The sequence below is a fragment of the Haemaphysalis longicornis genome, unplaced genomic scaffold (assembly GCF_048455015.1).
Source record: "Haemaphysalis longicornis isolate Haplotype H1 unplaced genomic scaffold, Haemaphysalis longicornis Haplotype H1 scaffold_3, whole genome shotgun sequence".
NCBI classification, from domain to species: domain Eukaryota; kingdom Metazoa; phylum Arthropoda; class Arachnida; order Ixodida; family Ixodidae; genus Haemaphysalis; species Haemaphysalis longicornis.
In genome coordinates this window covers 79,193,294-79,212,753 of record NW_027526335.1, presented here as the reverse complement: position 1 = coordinate 79,212,753, position 19,460 = coordinate 79,193,294, and the positions used below count along the sequence as shown (strand labels likewise).

General features: G+C 46.0%; 2 protein-coding genes across 2 annotated transcripts; one reads left to right on the top strand and one right to left on the bottom strand.

Annotated features, from left to right (window-relative positions):
• The first annotated feature begins 6 nt into the window (after positions 1-6).
• LOC144174704 (COMM domain-containing protein 4) lies at positions 7-813 on the top strand. Its single transcript, XM_077703530.1, has one exon. The coding sequence runs from the start codon at positions 106-108 to the stop codon at positions 709-711; it is 606 nt and encodes a 201-aa protein (XP_077559656.1). The 5' UTR covers positions 7-105; the 3' UTR covers positions 712-813.
• On the bottom strand, positions 778-17,651 carry LOC144174703 (zinc finger C3HC-type protein 1-like). The gene is made up of 8 exons (XM_077703529.1): positions 17,383-17,651; positions 13,553-13,703; positions 13,407-13,490; positions 13,203-13,330; positions 11,686-11,795; positions 3,942-4,098; positions 1,288-1,434; positions 778-1,193 (listed from the first exon to the last, which is right to left on the bottom strand). The coding sequence occupies exons 1-8, from the start codon at positions 17,500-17,502 to the stop codon at positions 1,119-1,121; spliced, it is 972 nt and encodes a 323-aa protein (XP_077559655.1). The 5' UTR covers positions 17,503-17,651; the 3' UTR covers positions 778-1,118.
• Positions 17,652-19,460: the final 1,809 nt, after the last annotated feature.

Here is a 19,460-nt window from a genome sequence, read left to right as displayed (position 1 = left end):
CGTAGTAGTTTTACCAGTTACCCGATTGAAACGTCGAAGCAAAGCTACTGTGAAAGTTGACTGGCGTAGTTCGCAGCTGTAGCTACCCGTTCAAGGAGAAGCACTATGTTGTTCAAGTTTTGCGGCGATCGGGATTGTCCCGACTGGCTTCTTGCCGAGATCGGCTCGCTGTCCAAGATAAGCTCCGTCAAAGTGAAATTGCTTAGCGTCCAAGTGGTCAACAGCCTCCTGAACTCTCAAATAGACTTCGAAAAAGTAACCAAATTGACAGCAGACTCCAAGTACACAGCAGACGACCTCAAGGGCGTGCTCATGGCGCTGGAGTTCATCCTCAAAAATGCCACGAAGTTCGCCGTCGACGAAGACACACTCGTCAACGAGCTCACGCAGCTTGGTTTACCCAGGGAGCACGCAGTGTCAGTGTGCAAGGTTTACGCGGACCGGTGGCCGGAAATACTGGCCGTTCTCAAGGAGCAAAGTTTGAGGCTATCGTCCCTCGAAGGGACGCCACAGTGGCGCCTGGACTACGTTCTTGAGTCGAGTGTGGCGGGCGAGGTGTGTCAGCCATCGGTGCAGATGAAACTCTCCGTGAAGCAGGGCGACAAGCTCGCACCCGTGCACTTTACCCTGTCGTCTGAAAAGTGCCGTGTTCTGTTGCACGAACTCAAGCAAGCCCACAAAATGATGAAAAGCCTAGAAGAGGCTGCGTGACTTGCATTGCACGACCCTACAGGCTCTCCACTGGTTCAGGTCAAAAAAGAAACCAGACACATCAGATACGTGTAAATAAATAGAATTTATTGAGAAAACGAACGTGGGTCTCACTTGGATTCTTTGCAATGCAACAACTTGTATGGCCTCTTATAAACCGTCACGGATAAACGAAATCTAGAACTTTATTAACAATTTTGTGTAGATCCAACGATCACAGATAAACGAAATTTAGCCCTTCACAATTTTTTGTAGATGCAACGATCTTGTGCGGCTTGCTACGAAACGACACGATTAACATGAAATCTAGAATTTTGCCAACAATTCTTTGCAGAATTCCTGCATATGAAACGCCGTGATAGTTGAGTAACTCAGAAATTTGCTGCCACAGATGGTTCAATGACACTTCACAAAGTTTTGGGAACCTTGATCTGCTTCCAAGAACTGAGGATTCTGTCCACTTTCTCCTGGAATGCAGCAACCTGCATGGTTAAACAGAAGAACACAGCGTTAAACTACAGGCCTCGCACAAAACGCAACACAAGTTTGCTTCAAAATGCTACAGGAAAGTCATACTGAAGCAGGTGGGCTGGACCGGCTGTTGCTCGCATCAATGTTCCTCTGCAGGCACTCGCTGTAGACCAGCCAGCCTGTCTTTCCTGAGCTCCCACAGATCACCCAGATACACCAGGGGCGGTGCTCTTTCAAGGGATCAAATTCTTCCTGAAAAGATGGGGGGCAAACGTCGTGGAAGTACATAAGAGAACTGTTCATCCACCCTTAGCATGCTCAGACTTTCTGGAGCGAGTTTTTGCTTGGCCTAAAAACATTAAAAATCAAGCAAGGCCCCTCTCTTAATTTAAGATGGGTATAACGCAAAGCTGCCTCTTATGCAACCTGAATGAAAGACTAAAGTTCAAAATCCAAACTGCTTCGACCGTGTCGGAATGGCGTAATCGGACAGACGTCGGCTTCATAATGCGAGGCACCCAGGTTCGACACCGACTAAGGGAAGCGTTTTTTTTTCTTGAGGCACTTCATGTGCCTTTGTGCAGACCTACTGGGTAAGTTGGCTTTCCTGCAGAGCATTTAGGGCGTAACAATTTGGATTTTGGGCTTTGCAGACATTAGTTGTTGATCAGCAGAGAATCCTTCCCATTTCAACCACCTTTCACTTCACCCACGATCGTCGTCAGAGAAAGTTTTCTTTCCTGCAGTGCGTCCTGAAGCAACATCGCTATCAGTGAGGCATCGAAAGCTTCACTTTAAAATTTTTGTAGCTACATCAACAATGAGGACACAAAAAAGAGTAAGGCGTGCATTCTTTGACAGATGAGAAAAGAAAAGAAAACATTTTTTTTTTGCCCCAAAAATGTTTAGTTGACAACACTTGAAGACCGAACGGCATTCCTTGTGAAGCTATTTTGACAGGTGTCCCTAAAACCTGCTTTTTTTTAATCACAAGTAAGCATTTTGACACAGCCTACTGTCAAATTGTGATGAAAATCATCACTACAACCCTTTGAAGCTACACTTGATAAGGAGGTGGGAGCTCCAAATTCTCTCAATCTGCATTGCTTGTGCACCACCAGCAGATAAAACAGCAGTAAATTAAATACCACACAACTTTGTATCTGCCTATCAATTGAGGGTTGCCATAAATGACTATTTTCTTTAGATCTGTATCATGCAGATTTTAACCAGTTACTTGAATGATGTATGTGTGTACAAATGCTTCCTTAAATGTTGACATTACTATGGTATGGCTACTGCCTACCACATGCTCCTCTTGTTCAATTGACTGATTGCCGACACTACACAGGCGATGAGGTGCACCATAGTGGAGGGCTCCGGATTAAGTTTGACCACCTGGGGATCTTTGACGTGTGCCGATATCTCTTTCCTCTTGTTCAAGCCTATTCATTTAACTATGTTGTTACGAGAAAATCAGACGAATTCTTGACTGCAGGCTTAAAGGAAATAGACTGCACTTCACTAAAGGGGCCCTGTAGACAAAATACAGATTTATTCAATTTGAACAAACTAGGCTCTGGTAACTCACTCAACTACATTCCAGCCACGAAAAAAAGGCTTTCTTAACAAGAAAAAGACTCAAGAAATATTCAAAATTTTGAGATTTTGTGCTACAGTAACGTAATGCAGGCCAGCACTAAAAACCAAGGGATACAATTAAACCAAACTAGAGGCCCCACTACAATTGCCCAGACATGTTTCTTGGCAGTGGCCTAAGTCGACGGCTGCCAGAGACAAGAATCTCTGACGTCTTAAAGACCTCGCCAAAAACTGGCAAGAGGGTCGCCACTGTTTATAGGTTTTTTTTAAATGCAGTAGATTCTTGTTAAGATGAGCTTGGTTAAGACGAAAAAAACTTTTGCTCTCCTGTATTGTGCACAATGCCTGATAATACAAACAAATTTCTCTTCAAGTTTGTCTTAACAGAGGTTTACTGCATATTGATTATTTGTTTGAAGATTTTGATAAAATTGGTATCACTACTATCTGGACAAAGCATCCTTTTCAGTGAACCGAATGTGTATTTTATCTTCATGGCCCTTAAGCCACGCAAATGCAGGCAGTTAAATCTGACAGGCGGTCAGCCGATGTGGGCAATAAACAGACGCCACATGCATTGATGGCAGTTGTCCAAAGTGGGGTGCGGTACAGGCAAGGTCAGAGGTCAACTCAGCACGTGCCTCTCCTCCCAAGTGCTCCCACCAAAGGCGCCTTTTTTTTTCTGTTTAATACGCATACCACAACAGGAGGTGGGAAATTCCGGGAAAATGAAAGCCTGCTGACACATTCCTGATGGGACTAACAAGCTACTGGTTTACTTGCGCTTTTGTAGTTACAACCAGATGGCGCTTGCCTTGTTAGAACGCATGAATTAATTTATGAGGGGGTATTTCTGTGTTTATGTCAGCTTCATCTTTTTAAGGGTAAGCTTCAGCGCGCGCGCGCGCGCGCGCACGCACGCACGCACACACGCACGCACGCACACACACACACACACACAACACGAGCAAGGCACTGCAATGCTACACATTGATGCCCTGCAGCTGGTAATGTGGCTTTTTTTTCCTGCAAAGGACAGAGTGGTCAGTGCACTAAAATGCGGCAAAGCCAATCCGCAATGCCGAGAAGGTACTCTTTCAGGTACACTGTGTCGGATTAAATACAACAGGCTACAATATGGGAAGACAGGTTGGTACCTCCTCATGTTTCCGCTTGGTGCCATGCCCATTGGTATTTTCTTGTTTGCATCCGCTCCCTTCATGGTTTACGTCATTTGGGGATGCATACAACCACGTTCCCACTTTCCGGTAGCAGAATTCGCATTCCAGCTGCTTCAGCTTGCCAGTTGTGCCGCTAAGTCCAGGAACATGCAGAGACACAAAAAATCAGAATGAGAATCTTTGGGCTGTGAGGTACACAGTAAAGTATTACATAGTAACGAGTCAAGGGCCACAGCAGAAGCTTACGATACAGTGCTTGGAAACATGCTGGACTAACGGTTTGCTAATGTTTTATTGCCAGCGCCTAGCCATGCATGGCTGTCTCATCCTGTACTGAAGGCGGACTGCCCGTTCACCCCTTCTGTTGTCAGGCCACACCCCACGAGCTTACCTGATAGATAGGGTGTAACAGGCTTGTCACTCAGCTAGGTTATTCTAGTTAACAGGGATAGTTGACAGGTATAATAAATTGTCTCCTTGCCCCCAATTATTAGCATCACCGTCTGAATAACGTAGTTGGCATGCCAAGATTCTATGGGGGTGATGTTAGTTTTGACCACAGTTTCAGGCACAAGTTCTGAATGCAGATTCTGAATTTGTCACCCAGGGTAGTTATAAAAAGGAAAGCTACCCTTAGTAAGTAGAACGGGGGTGGAGGAGGTAACACACAGTTATTCACATATGAGATCACAGATGAAAGTTTAGCACCCGGGGCTCTTTGCAGATCAAGGAGAAAATGATTGATTGATTGTGGGGTTTAACGCGCCGACGCAACGCAGGCGATGAGGCGAGCCGTAGTGGAGGGCTCCGGATTAATTTTGACCACCTGGGGATCTTTAATGTGCGCCGAAATCTCGTACATACGGGCGTTTTTGCTTTTCGCCTCCATCAGAAAAGCGGCCGCCGCGGCCGGGAATCGAACCCGCGAACTCGTGCTCAGCAGCGCAACACCCTAGCCACTGAGCCACCGCGGCGGGTAGATCAAGGAGAAAAATCAGTGGGAAATTTCGGAATAGGCACTCGCAACTGTCGAGGTGACACACTGGTTGGATTTGCAGAGAGAAATAACCTCAAACTACTGAACACGTTCTTCCGAAAACGCAAAAGTAGGAAACGGAGTTGGAAAAATCTTACAAAAAACGAAGCTGACTTCATTCCGAGTGACAACCCAGGTATTGTGCAAGATGTGGAGGTATTAAGCAAGATTCGGTATGGTTAGGTGCAAGGTAAGGCTAAACCTCAAAAAAGAAAGAAGGAAGCTCGTAAAAAGTAAGAATCCCAATGTCAGGTCAGTAAGAGACAGAACGCATGAGTTTAAAATAACCCTTCATAACAGGTTCGCACTTCTAGACGGTCAGAACGAGGACAGTGTGAACACTCTAAATGATAACCTAACAACAGCAATCACGGAGTCAGCAGCGGCTACTGGAGGAGCAGCATGTAGGAAGCAAACTGGAAAATTAACTAGGCAAACAAAGGAACTTGTTTCGCAGTGCCAGAAGATGATACTATTGTTGAGTACGGTGGATCAAACTGAACTAGCAGAGCTGTCAAAATTAATAAACAAAAGTAAAACAAATGACACTCGTGCATACAACATGGCGGCCATCGAGGAAACTTTAGAAAGAGGAGAAAGCTTGGAGGCAACAAGGAGGAAGCTGGCTATTGGAAGAGACAGAATGTGCGCACTTAGAGATGAACAGGGCAACGTTACGCACAATATGGAAGAGATAATAAAAATTGCAGAACGGTTCTACACCAGGCTATACGCCAGCGACGCTGGAGCGAGACAAAGTACCGAGCCTACAAGCGTTGCTTGCGATGTTCCACCAGTAATGAAAGAGGAAGTAGAAAAGGCACTTAAGCAGTGATGGAAGTGGCATTTTACTTTTTGGAGCAGCTGTTGGAGCAGGCAAAATTCCAGTTTGGAGCAGACATAAGCCACTTTGGAGCAGATGCCAAAATATGTCTCTATACAGTTAGTATAAGGGTGAACATATTTCAGAAGAAAACCGTCAAAGTTTCCAATATTTATAATGCACGATAGTGCATGTAAAAACCAGCAAACAAACGCAGTAGTCACATCATTTCAAAAATCAGAACAAGATTTTTGCTGCCTTCAAGTTTAGGATAAAAATAGTTGAGGTACATCACTAAACTGTCCTAGTTTTAAAACGTATACAGTCGAACACGGATATATCGAACACGGGTATATCGAATTATTGTCTATATCGAACTCATAAATTATCCCCTTGAAAATTCTGTGTAAAAGTATAGGAATTCGTACGTTTATATCGAACCGTATTTTTCCCTACATTCGGTATATCGAACGCCTGGAAGGTGCTCTTCGGCGGTCGCTGCACCCCCGATTGAGGTTGAGGAGGATGTGGAGGAATGCGTGGGCATGGCGAAGACTGGCTCGCGGAACTAATTCCCCCTACCGCAACGAATTTGCGCTTGCCCAGTCGGGCCCCGCTACCGGCCGCCGTAGCGTTAGCGGACGGAGCCCGGTATGCTAAATCTCTCTAGGCACACAAGCCCGAACGCTCGGAAAATGTGACAGTGCGAGGTAGGGATGCCCCGACTGCCCACGTCCTTTTTTTTTTTTTTTTTTTTTTTGCGGCTGCGTACGTTCCTCGGCTTGCCGAAAAACAGTTTTCTCTCTCTCTCTCTCTCTCTCTCTCTCTCTCTCTCTGGGTCTGTCTTCCCACGATGTCGTCTCGGGAAAGGAAAGAGGGAACGATGGCGCTGGCGGCCTCCTCCTTCTTTTGCATTTTGCTGCTGTTGCTGCTGTTTGGCGAGTTGTCCCTCACCTTTCGGAGATCACTGTTTCTCTCGGAGATGACCATCGCGAGCGCTTTGTTGGAGTCCGTTCAGAGAGCCTTGGAATTGTTACCTTCAAAGTTATTGTGGTACGTGCGCGCTGTTCTTTTGCGTGCGTGTTGTGCATGGTGTGCGAAGGCGCAGCGTACTGCTGGAATTTACTAGTTGTGCAGCCTCGAGAAGATCGAGACCAGCGTCTTTAATTTCATTTCCTGGACGAAGAAGCAGGCTAAGATCAGCGATTTTTTTTCACAGAAATAAAGCGTCCTGTTGCGTCCCGAGTGCGGAATTAGTTGTCATTCTTGAATGCGACGATCGGTAAGTGATCGTCCTCCATAGGTGAGGTCTCAGAGCCCATATTTTTTATATCGAATTTTTCATATATCGAACTAATTCGCGATCCCCTTGGAGTTCGATATATCCGTGTTCGACTGTATTTCCACTTGTAGCCAAAAACTAAAACGCAAGCACAATTAGAGCAAAAGCCACAAGACCACAGTCATCCTTACATCACGTTTTAAAATTGAACAATTTAACTTCCAGTATATGTATCCAGTATATGTCTGCATATATAGTTCAGATACATGCTGGAGTTGGACCGATGCGACATGTAACAGAAAATTATTGCAGAAAAACATCTAGAAAAAGACATAACCGGATAAGACTAGCTCACAAAAATTACTCCCATCTCCCCTCGCGGGAACCCCTGTGTTGATGCGACGCATAGGGGGTTCCGTTGTTGTTTCCGTTAGGTTGATTCTCCCATCGCGTGAAACGTGCCGTGAACCCCCTGCCGCGGCTATGACGCAACACAATCCAACACAATCCACTTTAATACAATCCAATCCAAGCCAAATCCAATCCAATCCAATGCCCCTCGCGAGAGAGCGTTCGCTATGGGAGAGGAGAGGGGGTGAGCGACGGAGAGTGCAGCTTGCGCGGCGAGGAGAATGGAGGAGGGGTGTGGACGGACAATGACAACGCCGTATGGAGGGACAAGGCGAGTGAATGAGATGCCGTCGCATCTAAAGGAACCGTTCATATGTTCTTTTTGACAAACATGGCGATGCCCCGGGAAGGCCGTAAAGCCATAAGAAAGCCGTGGACGATCGCAGATAAAGAAGGCCATGTTTACAGATGTGCGGACACACCGCAGCAAACTCGGCTTTCAAGCAGGCTTGTCTTTGATCTTTAAATAAAGGTGACATTAGACACAAGTTTATTTTCAGTTTCGGTTTTGCACAAGAGGGTTAGAAGTGCTACCAAATGCTTTAGAAATGCCCCTTCGGTGCACGTTTGGAGCAAAAATCCCTTAAAATGACCATTTGGAGCAGTACTTCCATCACTGCTTAAGGGCTTGAAAAGAGGGAAGCGGCAGGCGACGACGGCATAACCATAGGCCTTCTAAAAGAGGGTGGAGATATAATTCTAGAAAAGCTTACTGAACTATTCTCAGTATGTTTAAGGACCTTAAAAGTACCAAAAGCCTGGAAAAACGCCAACATTGTTTTAATTCACAAGAAGGGAGATAACAAAGATCTTAAGAACTACAGACCCATCAGCCTTCTGTCGATTGTATACAAGCTATTTACCAAGATAATACTTAGCCGCATAACCGCCAGCCTAGACTTCCAACAACCCAGGGAACAGGCTGGGTTCAGAAAAGGATACCCTACAATGGATCACATCTATGTCATCAACCAAGTAATAAAAAAATGCGCAGAGTATAATAAACCACTTTACATGATATTTATAGACTATGAAAAAGCGTTCGATTCAGTAAGCACCGCCGCAGTGATGGACACCTTAAAGGACCAAGGAATAGAGAACACCTACCTACGACTCCTAGACGACATATATGACACATGCACTGGCAGAATTACACTTTACAAGCAAAGTGATAAATTCCCGATCCGAAGGGGAGTGCGACGAGGAGATAACATCTCACCAAAATCGTTCACAGCATCTCTGGAGAATGTATTCAGGAGGCTTGACTGGGAAAACTTAGGCTTATGAATAAACGGTGAATACTTGAGCCATTTAAGGTTTGCAGATGACATAGTCTTGCTCAGTGAATCTGCAGAGGAACTCCAAAACATGATTGAGGAACTAAAAGCACAGAGCTTCGTTGTGGGGCTAAGGATAAACATGAATAAAACTAAAGTGATGATAAATAAACATGCTGAACGCACCTTTTTTAGACTAGGAGACGAAACAATGGAACAAGTACAAGAATATAACTACCTTGGCCAGAGGGTCAGTGCGGAACCAAACCACGAGAAAGAAATCCGGTGCAGAATAGGACTGGGATGGGGTGCATTCGGCAAGCACTCGCAAATAATGCAAAGTAAGATGCCTCTATCCCTAAAAAGAAAGGTATTCAACCAATGGGATGGGGTGCATTCGGCAAGCACTCGCAAATAATGCAAAGTAAGATGCCTCTATCCCTAAAAAGAAAGTTATTCAACCAATGCGTCCTGCCGGTGATGGCATACGGAGCGGAAACTTGGCGACTTACTAAACAATTAGAAAGCAAGCTTAGGTACGCTCAACGTGCCATGGAGAGAATAATGTTAGGAGTAACGCTTAGGGACAGAAAACGAGCTACCTGGATTAGGGAGCAAACTCGGGTAGATGATATCATAGTCCAGGTTAAGAAAAAGAAATGGACTTGGGCCAGCCAAGTGGTGCGACGAACGGACCACAGGTGGACCACAAGGTGACAGAATGGACACCGCGAGACGGGACTAGAAGAAGAGGGAGGCCATTAACTCGATGGAGAGAAGAAATAAGAAAACTCGGAGGCAAGGAATGGAGACGGGCAGCACAGGACAGAAACGGGTGGAGGTCAATGGGGGAGGCCTTCGTCCTGCAGTGGACCCAAATAGGCTTGTCGATGATGATGATGAGGTGGCTAAAAGCTTGTCAACAAACACTTTGTTTGCACCCTTCTGTGCACTGGGTGCCTCATTGTCGCATAAGGTTAGGTTAGCAAACACTGAAATTGACCAATAAACATGTGGTTCACTGCACTTGTTGCACCGATGTCACCACATCAGTACGTTACTCTCCCACTAAATTAGTTTCCTTTTAGGCCTAGCCATTAGGTCACTTCCATAATGCAGCAGCACAATAGCCGCAACAGCACTGCTGCTAATACTGGCATCTCTGATCCATTGCAACTATGCAAACTGCTCACTGTTAGCACATTTTACACTGTGGCCACAACATGGAGGCTGAACTTGGCTAATGCTTACTTTGGACAAAAAATTCTAACATGATACAGAAGAGAAACATTTGGACAAGTAAATAGTTGGCAAAAAATGGCCGCGTATTTGCTCCTTTCGTTGCAAATGCCGACGAAGAACAATAGTCGACTGGCGCCCCTGCCAGGTAAATGCCTTTCTTTTCTTTCCCGCTCACCTCACGTGCTGTTCCTCTCCTCTCTCAATCCTCCTGCACCCTCTGCACAGCCCCAGCCACCCTACCCCACATTCTGTGGGTCACCACAGCTGAGCAGTGGAGAGAAGCACTGGCATCCCACGACAGGGAGGTACAGACCTCCCTGATCGCAAGGGCCGCCTCGGTCGTCGTTGGGCTGATAACAACGACCACCAACTTCTCACGCTAAAGACAAGCTCGGTTTAATAAAGTTCTCTCTCTCTCTCTCTCTCAATCCTCCAAAGATGGACACGCTAGAAGTTTTCTCAACTCAATTTAAATTTATTGTGTTCCACTGTGCCAAGTCGGGTGCCTCGGTGCCAGTGTTGCCATACGGCGGCGACATGCATGAATCGAGGCACTCTACTACAATGTTTATAAACCCCGTTGCCCCATTCCACAAGTGTTCTAAATGGAATGTGGAACCTATCTAGTGGAACCTTTTGTTGCTGTTGCCATTTGATTTCTTAAATGCTGCCAGGAACTAGTAGTGAAAGCAACAGCAGGTGACGGTTTTCGGCAGTTGATGAAGTATATCGCAAAAACCAAGCATTCATTAATTTTTTTAATAAAGGAACACTGCAAATATCACTTATGTATTGATGTTTTGCCTTATCTTTGCGTAATTTCTTGTAACAATGTTGACAAGCATGAACATTGACACCGGACCTAGACATTTAGATTTGGCTGTGGGTACCGTACTTTCGCGCGTATAACCCACACCAAAAATGCGGAGGTTTCAGGGGTGAAGTAGAGGGGCGGATTATATGCGAGGTATTTCCTTTGGTGTAGCTTCACTGCAATGCGCGTTGGGCCGTACAGTGGTAGTAGCGAGTAAGCCACAGTTATCCCCTTGACAGTGCTTGTTTTTTACACACAGCTCAACAATATACCAACCTGAAAAAAATGTATGCACAAGTCATCTAGTTACGTAGTCAGCTAGGTAAGTTCTCTATAGAGTAAACAAATGTGTAATATTGCTTGTGTAGTAGCTTTGGTCCATCCTTTTATGTATAGAATATGCAGGCAATACGCGGGGACATGTTTTTTTTTTCTGTTTTTTTTTTTGTCGACGGAAAATGGGGTGCGGATTATATGCAGGGGTGGGTTATTCGCGGGAAAATACGGTATATAAGACTATTGCGCAGCTTCTGTTTCACTTTGGACAGGTGGCTGAATCGAGTCACAGACAGATAGACCATAATTTCTGTGTTTAAGCAGCCCAAGAAAGACTATGGTCTTTAAAAAATAATATTGATACAAGACACACACGCACACACAAAGCAGTGCAAGACATTTCGGGCAACATGCCTGCACAGTTGGAATTCTGAACAAAAAGATCAGCAATTATGTTCACTGAATACTTTCGTATGCACAAGGTTCTGCTCAGGAGATAAAACTTCTCTTCCTCAGGAGTGTACACAAAGTATTGTTTATGGTGAAAATGATTTCTTACGCTGTCTTCCAGCCGGTCAGGGCAAGCAAGACTGCACGTTCGTACTCCTTGTCCTCTGCCTTCTCTTCATCCGCCAGCCTGCAAATTTTTGCAATGGCCTCAGCTCCAAGCTGGAAGGAACAGAGCCAGCTCTATTTAGTTTCAAATTGACAATGCATTGCTCATCACTGAACAAAAATCAAAAGAGCTAGGAAACATTTGAACTAGACTAAAAGTTATCCTGCCTCTGTTCGGCAACTCTTTAGAGGGGCCTTGAATACAAAATAGTACAACCTTATTTAATTTCAAAACCTCCCTTTTCATATCATATAACAGCGCAAAGAATTAGGATGAAGAAGAGCACACAGCAGCGATTTCTTTTGCGCTGTTTTAAATGAGGCTTATTACTCCAGGTACAACCCCAGAAAACGCCTGGTGGTGCCACTTTGACCTTCAAGCTCAGCCAAGGTAAAGAAGCGCCTTGTGTGGTTTCATAGCGACGAAAGTGCTGATGGAAAAGGGCAACACATAAGGCTAGTTAGTGCTGCTTCATGTGGAGTTGTGGGGGCACGGGAAAAAGATTCAGCCTCCAGAAGTCTCAGCTAAGGGGTACCCAGACAGCTTGCTAGCACCCGTGAATAAAAAGTTGCTCCAGCCCATCACAGGGAAAAGAAAAAAACAAAGAAAGAGGAAATATAGAGACTAGTATGCCTGTGGCAATTCCCTACATTCATGGCATCTCGCACAGGTGGCAGAAAAGAATCACATCAAAGTGGTTTTCTCTACAGTGTCAAAGCTTAAAGGCACATGTTCCAAAGCCAATGGATGGCAGGAAAGTGGCAAGGTATGTAGCATAAAACACAGGCAAAGATTTGTTAATTGCCAGATATGTGTGATATACAAAATCACACCGTTGTGCAGAGGAGCGTATATCGGGCAAAGCAGAAGGTCCGCTAACGAACGCTTTAACGGACACTGGTACGCAAGTCAGCGAACACAGGCACCAAGTAATCTGTCACTCCCCTGCAAAACGTGTGAGTGCACACCCGAGTTCCAAAACACACACAGCGCCAAAAATAAGATCGCACGCAAGGTCACTGAGGCATTCCACATCATCACAGACGCAGATGGGTGTGTCAGCATGCCGTCAACCTTACTCTCCAATGAGGAACACAACCTCATTTAAAGAGAGCTGGCATGAGAAAGGAAGCTATCACACATGCAGCCATTAGTCCCATGTCGTGTTACCACTCACTGCAGGTTTTTTGTGTCCTTTTTGTTTTTTGGCTTGCTGCCACACAAGCAGGAAATCAACAACAAGAAAATCAACCCTGTGTGTCCCCCTGCCTCATGGCATTATTAAACAGTTGCAAGTTTGCGCACTGCCTTGTCCCCTTGTCATCTACTTTCTTCGTATTCCCACCCAGTGCAATTTAAGATGACTTACAGACACAAAAGACTTTCCCTAATTCAGATGCTGTTGAATGACAGCTGCTGCATGCAGCTGTGCACACACTGTACAGTGAAACCGGACGTACCTGCTTTAGAATTGCATCAGTGCTGAGCAAAGGAAGCGATGAGAGGATAGGAGTGAGAGTCCCCAGCCTGTCTCGCAGCTGCTCAAGCGCTCCATGCCGCATGACCGGCTCCATCACAGCATAGGACTCTGCAGCCAAGGTTTAGTTTCATGAGAAAGAGTCTGTGGTCAGCAGATGGTATCGAAAAAGGACTTCAGAACTTACCAGGGCACGGTGCAGCCTTCCAAGGACAGCAGTTCTTATGAGCGTCCTTCAGGGATGACACCAGCTTCTCGGTGCATTCTTTGTCTGAAAAGCAACATGTCAAACAAAGCATGTTTCTTGCGGGCAGGCTGCCGACTGATCCTTACAAAGCTTGTGGCCCAGGCGGCTGCAGAGTTTGCAGTCGAGATGTGCTTTGCAGGAGATGCAACAGAGCATGTCCTCGCTGACGCACTTCCAGCCAAAGCGAGCGCACACAGAGGGTGAAAGCTCAGGAGGCTTGCAGGACCACTTGGATTGCTGATGGCAGATCATCAAGGTGAAAATTTGTGGAGAGGTTCATCGACGTACAGAAAAGCAGGAAGACTAGTTCTTGAATAATGGCACAGTATTGTTCAGCTGTGCTTGGTATACAGACAAGAAGAGGCCAACGAAACGTAATACCAGCAATACGGCTCAATTGTTGTTGTTTGTGGTTTGAGGGAAAGCAAAAGGAGCTCGCCTGCATACGAAGAGTGTTAAAGAGATAGAGAGAGAGGAAAGAATAAATGATAGGGCTAAGTCAGACCGGGCACATCAGTCATTAACACGGCAGTCCGGGCTACAGCCGCTGTGTGAGGCTGGTCGTCTCCAATCGATTCCACCAAGACAAATCAAGTCAGGGAATGTTGGTTTTCAAGTCAGGTGCAGCTTCCTTTCAAACCGATGGCACGCCGCGTGCTACACTGCAATGCACATTTGAGAGCGCAAACACCAGGTGGGTTGACCACAAGAAATCTATGCATGTATTCTGAAGCCTAACATAGTGTTACAGATACAGAGTGGATCATGCCCGCAAAAGAGTATTGGAAATAGCTTTATAAACTGACAAATCAATTTGGTCATTTAAGTTAGTCAGCAAGCAAAATCATGCAGTAAATGAATCACAAGACAATGCACCTAGAAATGTCCAACTGGACCCATTCAATTTCAAATTACCCAAGTAAGTCTTGCTTGCTCACATAAAATGAATCTGCATCAGATTGTCTTTTTTGTTGTTGTTGTTGTTTCAATCGAAGAATCACGAATCTGGCGCAGACTACAAACAGGCACGTACTATAACGCCACCATCCTCTCCCACATCTCCCCTTCATGCTTCGAGTATAACTGCCCGGACAGTCAAGTTCCTGCCACCAGTGCCCGCCTCGTCATCCTGTGCCCTCAACACCCTGTTCCTCTCCCTTCCCCTACCTCCCAGCAGAGGGAATGCGCGTTGACCAGCTCAGACCTGCAAGAGCAGCTCAGACTGATCCAGTAGGCCACGCAAGCAGCGGTGGTGCACGGCCTCCTGAACTGAGGAGGCCACCCACCCTTTTTTCTTTGCTCAATAAACATTTTGCCTTCTCCTTCTCTTACAAACATAAAGTAACGCACATGTACGCAGGGCCGCCCCAAATAAGCTACAGTCTTTGTTAACTTGAATGTGAACATCCTCAACAGAATTGTGTCTGGTTGGGTTAAACTTGAGGAAGAGGCAAATGCACCAACCAAGGGCGTTCATTGGAAGAGATCCCAACGTTTCGGAGCCTACTTGGCTCCTTCATCAGGGGTGACTGTGTAAGACAAGAAGCAGCAATTACATTGGGCGTCCTCTCTCGTCCTTTTTACTCGCATCTTTGCTTTTGCACATCGGAGGCCATGGGTGTAGATGGTGGAAAGGGCTCTGAGGGATGTATTCAGGCCTTCCTGGTTCCCTTGTATGTGCCAGGACTCGAGGAGTATTCTTTCTCAGTAACTGGTTTCGGTGCCAATCACCTGCGTGCCGTCTAAGTCGACCTTGTGGTCAGCTTTTTTGCAGTGTTCGGCCAATGCACTGCGCTGAATGTCCGAATTGCGAACGTCGTTTTTGTGTTGTCGGAGGCGTTTGGGGAAGTTCCTGATCTGGCCAATGTAACTAGCGGGGCATTGTGCGCAACCGATTTTGTAGACTTCCTTCCTTCTGAAGAATGCGGAATAATGTTTCACTCTTTCCTTTAACATAGGGGAGGGAAATACGGGTGGGTTGTCGGGCAGAGAGGGTGGGGGGGCAGACGGCGGAGGCAGGAGAGGGGTTGTTGACCGGCGGTGTCAATAGAGCGGAATTTTCATGGTTGCAGCCCGATTGGGGGAGACTGCTTTTGACGCGCCAGATGAAGTTGCTCGTGTATCCATTTTTCTTCATGTTCGCGATTACGGCTTTTTCTTCTTTCTGGTCGCCTTCTGTTTAGCATACAGTTCTAGCTCTAAGTAAGAGAGCTGAGACTACAGAAGACTTGTGGGGGGTTTGGATGGTAGGAATCGAATTGTACGTAGCGGCCGGTATGGGTGGGTTTTCTGTACACTGTGAAATTTAGTCAATCTGGCAGTCTTTTTATCAAAAGGTCGAGGAATGGTAAGGTGCTGTCTGTTTCTTTTTCTACTGTGAACTGGATGGCAGGTTCGATCAAATTTAGCTACAACAGGAGGTTGTCTGCTGTTGTTTCTTTGATGATACAAAAACAGTCGTCCACATACCGGAGAAACGCCTCGGGCTTTTCGGGGGAATTTTCCAGAGCGGTCCTTTCAATTTTTTTCACTACCAGATTCGCTGTGGTTGCGGAAATATCAGCCCCATCACAGTTCCTCTCACTTGCTTGAAATATTTCTGCTTGTAGCAGAAATATGTGGTCTGCAGGCAGAACTGCAGAAGTTGCGCTATTTCGCCGACGCTGAGGCAGGTCCTGGAGCTCAGGCTGTCGTCGTTTCTCGGGGGCAGTTGCAGCAGTTGCAACAGCCAGGGAAACTGGAACACTGGTGAAAAGCAACACTATGTCAAAAGAGACGAGTCTGTCACCTCGGTTGATCGGCACTTCGGAAACTAGTTTGACGAAGTGGCCGGCACTCTTGACGTGGGTGGACGTTTTGCCGACAAGAGGGGAGAGGGCTCGAAGGGGTAAAGTTGTGCACTCCACAATAGGCCAGAGGGGCACATCAGGCTTATGAATTTTGGGTAGCCCATAAAAACCAGGCGCTGAGCCATTCCTGCAGATGAGTCGTAGATACAGGCTTCGGAAATCGGGGTACTTGAAAATGTTGGCCAAGAGTTTTTTCAGCTCCCTTTGAACCTGTGGGGTTGGGTCCTTTTTCAGTCTTTCGTATGTTAAGCAATTGAGGAGGTCTTGAACTTTGCTTTCGTAGGCTTGCCGATCAAGCACGACGGTACAATTTCCTTTGTCAGCAGAACGGATGACTACGTTATCATCTCGTAGGCCACGGATAGCTGCGGCTTCATCTGGTTTCAAGTTCTGTTAGTGCTGCCTGGGAATGTCCGAGAGAACGCCAATGGCCTTCAATCTGACTTCCACTCGGTCGCCGGCTTCAAGACGGCTGTCACCATTTTTGGCAGAGGGGGCCCGGTAGTTGTTACGTTAAAGCCATGATTTTTGGCTAAAGCGCCAGTCTCGGAAGGAGAGAGTTGTCTTGATGATAAATTAACAACAAAGCTGGCACGTTCAGCGGGTGTGGCTTCTTTTTTCTTTAGCGCTGAAAGCTTGCTCTCTTTCGATGCCTAATGTTTCTCAGAAGCAGACGAAACGACACTTTTTGCAAAAGAATCCAGCGAATCAAACTTGTTTGGTACGGCATGCTCCAGTTGCCTGCGCAGGAAGAAAAGGTACAATTCCTTCCTTCTTGGGGTCGCTTGGCACTCCTGGACTCCGCACCAAACGCCGTTCAGCTTCGACGCGCAAGAGCAAGATGCGAGTAAAAAGAAAAACGAGAAAAAAGAAGACACTTTATATAACTGCTGCTTCCACAGTCACCCCTGATGAAGGAGCCGAGTAGGCTCCGAAACATTGGGACAGCTTTCAATAAACGCCCTTGGCTGGTGTATTTGCCTCTTCCTCAAGTCTTCGTTAACGCATGGCAGTTGACAGTCTCTCGTTACTAAGCCCATTACGTATCGGTGACAAAAAAAGGATACAGATCCGTATTCGTCGATGAATGTTTGAATCCGTGCTTTGTAGTCGTCGTATTCCTTCCTATTGGCAGGTAGTTGGAACGTCAGACATTCTATGCTGGTCAAGCCCTTAGATGCAGACATAATAACTTTACAGATGTCAGCCAAATTATCTGTCGGAATGAATTTCACCAAACAGAATCAACAGCACTTGCGGTATCTTGGATTAGCTAAAAAGGGTTTATATTTGAAACAAAACTGCGACGAAACGCATCTCACACGCGCAGCACGCCGGCAAATGTGCGTAAACAACTTTGAACGCCTGTTCCCGCCGCTGTTTGCACTTACTAGCGGCGCTACTATCCGTTGATTATAATATTATTTAACTACTAAACCGTTGCATTTAACAAAAAATATTTGCATTAGATAACAAAACACATAAAAAGGTTTAATAAACATTGAACTAAACATTTCTTAAATAGTTTATTAGTAGCAGACGATTTTTCACGTGATTGGTTTGTTTCACCGGTCTCAGTAGGTAGGCCCGGCAGAAAGAAATAGTTTATGCAGATTTGTCTATAGGTTCCACAGGACATGTAAACTAAAACAAAGTTACCTAGATGAAAGAACATCGGTACACAAACTAATAGTGCCTATTCTTGGCACCTATCGCCAGAAGCAGGTCAAAAACAGGTCAGTTCCTAAGCCACAACAACTGCTTGGATATCCTGCACGTCTTGCTCAAATGATAAAACAGAGTTGTTTATTAGCCCTTGAAGGACAATGACAGAAGTATTGTCAATGACAGAGGAGCATGTGGGCTGAAATATAGACAATAACCGAACAGTGGTGCTGGAAAATGAGCTCTCAAGCGCATTTATGTATTCTTGAAGATGATATCACAGGACAGGGATGTTAGTTGCTGCTTTTATTTGACAGGCATGTAGAAGCCACTGAGGGGTGGTTGGGGTTGTGAGGGAAGGGGATATAGAGTAGGATCAGTTGCAGTTCTTAGCTGCACTTCACAGTTTTTCAGTCAGGTTCAGTCAGCCCACATTTTCTGCTATTTCAGAGAAGGTAAACGGGGTGGGACGTGACTGTGTTCTATGCTCCTAGAAGTATGCGCATGACCAAATTATGTGGTCTAAATCGGATTTGATGCCCAGATTTCAATAAGGGTAATGCTCCCGTCCTTGGGGAGAACAGGAATGCACTCCATGAATTAGACGCACCCGTTCAACTACCTTAAATGAATCTCCGTGTTCTTTGTTTTGTGGCACGTCCTCTTCTAAAGTTGAAAAAGCATGCATGGGATGGGGTGCGCAGACGAACGTGAACAAAATTTTAGAAACAAGCCAATAAAAGTCGATCTGCAATCTAGAACACATCTTACTTTATTAATGCTTTGATGCACATGGATCCCAAGAGAAAATGTAGCTGGTACTAGCTGATTTATGGTTAAATTCCAAGCTAGGCCCTGACCCTAGCTGATACCAGTTGGGACCAGCTAGTTTCAGCTGGGAATCTAACCATAAACCAGTTTGGACCAGCTACCATTTTCCCTTGGGTTGTTGTTGTTGTTGTTGTTGTTGAAAACGTTTATTAAGAAAAGAGGGGAAGGGAGTAGGGTTAAAAAGTGGAGCACTGGGTGGCCATCCTATTCCGGTAGGCCGCGGGCTGTGGCTGCAGTCTTCGCCCGGAGAATCAGGGCTTCCTGTTCTTCGAGCTGGCTGCAGCGCAGCGCGCGCTCCCAATGCTCAGGAGAGGGGGAGAGAGGAGTGGGGAGGGGGGGATTGGACGGACATGTCCAAACTAGGTGGCTGGTGGTGTTGGGAGAGTTGCAGCATGGGCAGTTGAATGGAGTGGGGGAGACATAGTGAAGGCGAGTGTGATTGTGATACGTCTGTGTTTGTAGGCGCCGCTTGGGTTAAGAAAAAATTAGTTTTTACAGAATAAAATACTTTTCGAAACTCTCGCATAGATTTTTGGCCTTACCATGGTAACTTTCCGAGCGGGGCACGCTGTGGTTCAAAGTTGGATTTGGCCCTTCGACGTTGCGCGGGCGTTCCTTCCTCAAATCCTGAAATTGCAGGTTTTTTGTC

Bases quoted from the DNA above. Each gene is read 5' to 3' on its own strand.
- LOC144174703 (XM_077703529.1), bottom strand. From the start codon at position 17,502: ATGTCTGCATCTAAGGGCTTGACCAGCATAGAATGTCTGACGTTCCAA. The intron at 13,704-17,382 runs GTATCCTTTTTT...ATCTGCCATCAG, and splicing joins TCATCGACGAATACGGATCT to CAATCCAAGTGGTCCTGCAA. The intron at 13,491-13,552 runs GTAAGGATCAGT...GTTGCTTTTCAG, and splicing joins CCGCCTGGGCCACAAGCTTT to ACAAAGAATGCACCGAGAAG.
- LOC144174704 (XM_077703530.1), top strand. From the start codon at position 106: ATGTTGTTCAAGTTTTGCGGCGATCGGGATTGTCCCGACTGGCTTCTT.